The 7,588-nt window shown below is 35.2% G+C and overlaps 1 protein-coding gene across 1 annotated transcript; it reads left to right on the forward strand.

Moving 5' to 3' along the window:
- Window positions 1-4,831: 4,831 nt before the first annotated feature.
- Window positions 4,832-5,758, forward strand: LOC108399272 (olfactory receptor 5V1-like). The gene has a single exon (XM_017663951.3). It carries the CDS (start codon window positions 4,832-4,834, stop codon window positions 5,756-5,758), a length of 927 nt encoding a protein of 308 aa, XP_017519440.3.
- Window positions 5,759-7,588: the final 1,830 nt, after the last annotated feature.

Raw genomic sequence — 7,588 nt, forward strand, 5'->3', positions numbered from 1 at the left:
GAATGCTGAAGAGAAACCTGCAGGAACCCAGGTGCTGGATCATGTTTGGTGGTGGTATTTCACACATTTCTTTACTGTGAAAGAAGAAAATCCCTAATTTTGCTTAAGCCGCATTTTTGGTGGGTATTCTTTGATTCAAAGTTATGGTTTCCAATGAATTCTTTAGTCAAACAACTTCCAACAAAGGAGAATAAAAAGAAGATTTGAGAGGATAGTGGAGGGAATATATAGGAAGTTCCTGATTATAATAGGGTACCCATTTCTATTTCCTGAAGTTGTAAAAGGTGAAGGTAACAGATAAAGCAATTGAAGTTAAAATCTATTTCATAAAGTACAATAGAAACCATGTAGAAACATAAAAAGAAGGCTACAAATCTTCTAATGTATCAGTAGAGAAATTTAAAATAAAAGAAAAATGGTTAACATAGATGCCCATGTAGCTGAATTACCTGGGGTGAATGGAAATAGAATGTTTCCATATGAAAATACAGGGTAAAGTTTAGAATTTCACAATCACAGGGAGATCAAATAAGAATGTGGGCAAGGGGCTGGACTGTGAAACTCATTTTTGTCAGCATAATTTTTATGTTCATGTTTGGTTTCTTCCTCATTTCTTTTATCTTGAACAGTTACACAGTTATAGAAATGTGGAATGGCGTAATATACCAATATGCCCTAGGACTATACACCCTTCATCCAAACTCACTAAATGTGCATATACATAGTATGATCTGCACACATGTATTTTTTAAGTTAATATAAACTAGTTTTACATTAAATCATTATTCTGATAGAAAACAACTTAAGTATTACAGATTACAGGTGGAAATACGTTTGAAGTTGCACTCAATTTCACCGATGGGTTGTAACAAAACTCGGTTTGGATAGTCCTAATGATATAAAGATATGTAATAATGAATAAAGATTGTGTTAAAGTTTACTTGTCTAGCATGACAAGTACAAATTTTTACAGGTGGATGGTATAATTATATTTTGAAAGAATGATTTAGCTTATTACAGAAAAAAATGTCCTAACATTATTTTACTATTTACTTTCATCTTGAGCATCCTTTGTTAAATCTTACCTAGACAGTTACAACAAACAAATTTTTACTCTTCTATAATTTAGCTTTCTTTCAGCTTACATTAAATTGGATAAGTATAAAATGAGTAAGTGCTTATTATTATAGGTGCCAATTATTAGGGTAATACCAATTTAAACACATGAAGAAGCCAATAATATTCTCCCTAGAGGAATTTTTTTCTAAGAAAAACATGGGTACCATAAACTATAAAATAAGTTGCAATATTCACACTGCATGTGAGTGAGGAGTTTGCTTTAGCTTTGGTTCCTCGTTTCCTTTGGGCAGATTATTTTACTTTCCCTCTGTTGAATGTTTTTATTGGGAAGGAACTGTCTGAAAAGGCAATGAAAGTGTGAAGTAAATTCTGCACTTTTTAAGCCAAAATCAATAATCTGATATTGGTGAAGACGTTAATATGGTATGAACATGTATACCTTGGATAAATCATTTAAACTGAATACTAAACAGGTAAGATAAAGGGTGTGGAATTTCAACTATTACAGAGTCTGTGTAAATATATGTTTATAATTATTTAATTTCAGCCCTAGAAATTGTGCATCCACACGCAAGTGTGTATCCAGATCCTCTGGCTGTGAAGTTCTGCTGTTATCAAATGGATTTCTCTGACCCAAAGACCTGAATTTGTGTTCCCTAAAATATTGGTCCATGACACCTAACAGGCAGTAAGGCTTCAATAAAGCAGGAAGAGCGATGAAATTTATGACATTTTTGACTGCTTTAAATGATTACTTATCAATCCACTGAGTTAAAGAGGAAGGATACGCATTTCTCCTTTATCAATAGAGCCTTAATAAGAAATATCTTCTTATTAATTATTTTAAATGCAATTTTCCTTTATATTACCATAGTAAAGAAATGATATTTTAATTACCTTAAGAAATTCAAGATTTATCAGGGATTGTTTTTGCTTGATTAACTAATTTACTTTTTCTCCATATAGTAGATCCATGAAGTAAACACTTGATAAAGAACAGAGCTGTGTATGAGGTTCATTTCATTTTAAATGCAAGCAAAAGGGTAAGTTATACAATTAAGAAAGCTGTTCTCTGGATAGTATCCATGAGAAGGCTAATCTTGGCCAATTTAATATTTAATGTCTCAAGATATTAATTTTTCTTGTAATAGTACCTTTTAAAATTTTATAAATTTACTACAACATATTCTTAAACTGAATATATAAAGATGTAGAAAACTGAAATTGTGCTTCTGTAGAGCCTTGATCTTTGTGAACTGACAGGGTAGATGTTTTTGTTTCACACTTTTTAATTCAATCACTAAACACCCACTGATTGAATAATATCTAAGCACATCGTTGTTAGTATAATCATTTTCTTTCTTAAATTTCATGACTTTAATATCATGAAAATATTTTCTATTTTTCTCTGAAACATGTTACAGATTTTGGCTATGTGAAGGAAGAGTAAAATCAGCCCACAATAACATCAGAGATTCTTATTAAATATCACATGGGGAGGAGGGATGGGAGGGTGGTCAGAGTGGATGAAGGGGATAAAGAGGTGCAGGCTTCTAATTATAAAATAAATTAGCCATGGAGATGAAAGAAAAGTATATGGAATATAATAAATGGTATTGTAGAATACTTGTACATTATCTAGAAATACTCTCTATATTTGTCATAGTGAGCATTTAGAAGTGGATATCATTGTCAGATCACTATGTATACTCAAAACAATACAAAGTGTACATTAACTATATTTCAATTAAGTAAGGCTAAGGGGCAGTAGCCCTCAGGTAGCTATTCAAGATTTCATTCGTTCTATGTAATATATAAGAAATAGTAAAACTTTTTAAAAGATTGACCTTCAGAATAATTTCTGCGGTTTTCAAAAGACAGGCCAGCAGGAAGGCAGTGAAAATGGAAGATACAAAGAAAGAATAGGAAAGAAAAGAAAAGAAGGCAAGTTAAAGAGAAATTTTACATTACAAAAATCATGATTGATAATAACTTGATTCATCTGCATAAATAAATCTTTACAGGTAATTTGTATCATTTATACTATACATTTAATCTTGTCAAATATATCATTAATAATTTCCAGTAGATAAAATAAGTATGGAGGTTGAACCATTGAATGTTTATATTTTATTTTCTAATCATCTTTCTGCTTTTCTACCATACACATGTGGTATTTTAAAAATATAGTTTTCAAAATGACAGAAACATATTGAAGTAATGATTTTTAGATCATCGGTTAAAATTATTGTAAATACAAATGCAATTCAAAAATTAAATGTCTTAGTATGACCAAGGGCTTCAATCATACAAAAATTTGTACCCTCATATATCCTTGAATAATTACACCTGTGATGACATGTTTGCTTTAAGGACAATGGGTTTCAAATATCATGTGAATATATTTGTTTCTAGTTTCACTTACATTTAGACACTACCGACCTAGTTTTACTTTTTAAGAAATATTGATGACATACAATATTACATTGGTTTCACAGGAACACCCAAATGACCCCAAAATGGTGCCCATGAGCAAATGCTCACCATGGTGAGTGTGGCTGCCGTGTCCCCCCGGAATCACACCGCAGCACTGTAAGCTCTGGTGCCTGGGCTGTGCCTCCATCTCTCTGATTGGATTACCTTAATATGAAAAGTTTGTACGTCTCGTCCTATACATATTTACATCTGCATCACCAGTGGTAACCAGCAGTCTGTTCTCTGTCTTTATGAGCCTATTTATATTTTGTTTGTTTATGTCTTATAAGATAACTTAAATTTTTAAAAATGCAGTCATTCTGGAAAACATGTTAAAATTCATACTTCAATGAACAGGATTCTAATTTATAAAAGCATTTCCATATTTATTCTCATCAACACATTTTCTCTAAACAGGAGACACACCATTCTTTTCCACACAAAAAAATTTGGTAATTATTCTTTTTTATATGTCTGCTCATTGTTATCAGTTATTAAAATATATACCAGTATTTATTTATTATTGTTTGTGACCTTTTTGTTGTACATATAAGTGAAATCAGGGGGAGGAGGAGGAGTGAAAAAGGTGAAGGGGATACAAAGGTACAAACCTCAAATAATAAAATGAATTTTCATAGGAATGGAAGTGCAACACAGAGAATATGACGAATCATATAGCAATATTGGGGTAACAGGGGGATCTACGTTTACTGTGGCAAGCATCCAGTGTTGTGTGTAATCATTAAGTCACTCTGTTGTACATCTAAAGTGAACATAATATTGCGTAAAAAGAATATTGCAAAAAAATTATATACCTTGTAAAATACATAGCTTCTGCCTTAGAGGTGCTTAGAATTGAGATAGTGCATAAAATTATACAGACTGAAACATTACAAACAAAATGAGTAAATGACCAAGTAGGGGTGAAGAAAACACAGGTAGCTCTCACTGATTTGTGAAATCCCAAACACTGGGGAAAGGTCAACAATGATTTTTACTGAGAAGGTAAATTGTTAAATGTCTCCTCAGGGTCTCAGAGGGCTTCCTTAGTGAGAGGATCTGAAGATGAATATTGAAAGAAACAACATGGAACCAGGAGATGTTTATCCTTTATTAGTTTTAATAATTGGAATATTTAATTAATGAAGGCTAACATATTAATCACCAACCACACACAGTAATTTTCAAATTTCTAGTAAATAGTTCCCTTGCTTTTTTCTTTAACCTGTGTTTGTTGGTTTCCCTCCCTCCAGAGAGACCCCCATGGAGAGAGGAGATGGACAGCTACAATCTCACCACTGTGACTCACTTTATCCTCACGGGGCTCTCTGACCTCCCCGAGGTGCGCTATCCTCTCTTTGCGGTCTTTGCTGTTACCTACCAGGTCACGTTGGTGGGAAACGGGGCCATTCTCTTGGCCATCGGGACCGAGAAAAAGCTGCACACACCCATGTACTACTTTCTGGCCAATCTGTCCCTCTTAGACATATTCTGCCCATCAGCTACTGTCCCCAAGATGCTGGACAACCTCTTGACTGGGAATCACAGCATTTCCTTCCTGGGCTGTGCTTTGCAGCTTTATTTCCTGGTGGCCCTGGCAGGGACTGAGGTCTTCCTTCTCGCTGTCATGGCTTATGACCGGTATGTGGCCATCTGCTTCCCCCTCCGTTACACCCTCATCATGACCAAGGCTCGCTGTGCCCAGCTTATAGGTGGAACCTGGGCAGCAGGGTTTCTCAATTCCCTCATCCACACAGTGTCCACCTTCCGCCTGTCTTTCTGCAAGTCCAATCAGGTTAACCAGTACTACTGTGACATTCCCCCAGTGGTGGCCCTCTCCTGCTCATCCACCTACATGGCAGAAATGCTTGTTTTTGTGGTATCAGTTATCTTTGGAATTGGTGCCTTCCTAACTACCATTGTCTCTTATACTTACATCATATCCACAATCCTAACAATTCAGTCAGTGGAAGGGAAACGCAGAGCCTTCTCCACATGTGCTTCCCACCTCCTGGTCGTTGGGTTGTTCTATGGGACAGTAATATTCACCTACCTTCGCCACTCCTCCAACCAACACTCCCCAGCCAGGGCCAGACTCATCGCCATGCTCTACGGGGTTATGACCCCAATGCTAAACCCCATGATCTACAGCTTGAGGAACACAGAGGTGAAAGGGGCACTCAGGAGGGTTTTATGTCACTGAGCATGTTTACAGTAATTGTAGCACTAACAAAATGAGTCAATACTTATTTTAGAATACATTTATAAGAAGAATTTATAGAAAATAATTTTTATTTGACACATAATAAGTACCTACATATACACTGTATTTTATCAACATGCAAACATACAGATAAGTTTAATCATATCTATCTGTATGTGTATATGTCTATCTCTCTCAAAGGGGAACTTAAAAATGTATTGTCCCCAAACAAACATTTCCATAAGTAGCAGAGAACATTAATCACACTATTAGAAGAGATATAACATGAGCCCATCTTATAAGTTAACTTGGGTCTTTGTTCACATCTCTACCCATATCTATAGCTATACCTATACCATCTTTATTTTTCTATCTACTTCACATCAGTATCTAAGCATCTATCCATGATGTTTCTTTTATTTTTTTGCGTCTTGTGATTGACTGCCTATGCTGATAAATCTCCATAACATTATCACTTCCCTTATCCTGCCTTTCAATTTTTGCTGCCTCTTACTCTATAGATCTCTGCCTTTCTCCTTTTTAACGTAACTCTGTCCATTGTCAGTTCCATCGGTCTCTCCAAAAAGAGGGCTTACTTTCTCTCTGATTTACTTGACCAATTCAGTTCATTTTTTATTGTCTTCTAAATTTTAGCATTTTCAAAACTGAAAGCAACGTCTTCTAACACACACACACACACACACACACACACACACACACACACACACAGAAGCAAACACACCTTCTTATCAGCTGCCATGTACTTTTGGTAGCAATTGTTCCCAATTACACAGACTAAAATATCTGAAACTGGACTTTGCCTCAAAGACTAGCCTTTCTGTTCAGTGTGATTAGAGAGCTGCTGATTCTGATGGGATGGTGCGCCTTTCTTACTTCACACCGTTTCCCTGTCACCTCTAGAAATGAGAATATTTTCTCTGTGCAGTAATACTTGTGTTTCTTTGCTTTATCTGCAATCATGGATCGTTTTCTCCATAGTTTTCCTCAACCTGGGGATCCCAGTTACCTTCCAGGTTTAGTCTCCAGTCAGATGGTCTCTCTCTGCATTTCTGATTCTCTTTCCACCTTGGGATTCAATATCTGCTCTCCTCTTCTTTTCTGTGTTCTGTCCTTCCTTTATCAATACTGAATTGTTCTTACACTATTCAAAGACATCCTGTTAACTCCTTCTCTGTACTGATTAATTTTCCAAGTCATTTTCAAATCTTTATGAAGTGATTGCCTCATCATGAGTACTTGCTCACATCAGCTAGGCTGTGTGCACGCCTCCTGCCAGGCTAAGCATTGCCCTGACATACATCATCTGCAGCATTGCAGGGCTCTTCAGAGTACTGGCAGGTCAGCTGCCTGTCATTTGATTTTATACAGTTGGAAAATCCATATGGTCCTGAGGAAGGAAATAAAGTAATAGTACTTCTTTAGTATTATAAATCTTATACCTGTTTTGTTATTTCATTATATTACCTGTCATATAGTTTTCATGTGGTATGAAAGAATCCAGCCCTCATTGTATAAAATAATAGTGCATGAATATTTTTTAATATACTGCCATGTAAAATTGAATAAAATCTTAAAAACTCAACCATTTGTTAATTTTCTTTTCCAAATACTCAAATATTTGTTTAGTATTTCACCCCATATTAGAATGTAATACTCTTTGTGATTTGAGTGGTTTAACTGTGTTGAACAACCACCTTCTAATTCTGAACTTTTTTCTCTTCTTTGAAATTTAAGATAATCTGAGAAAACCTTACCCAATAAGTTGCAAATTCCTGAGCAAATTCTCATTTGATGTATCTGGCACTTGAA

Source organism: Manis javanica, chromosome 14, assembly GCF_040802235.1.
Source record: "Manis javanica isolate MJ-LG chromosome 14, MJ_LKY, whole genome shotgun sequence".
In the NCBI taxonomy this organism is placed as follows: Eukaryota; Metazoa; Chordata; class Mammalia; order Pholidota; family Manidae; genus Manis; species Manis javanica.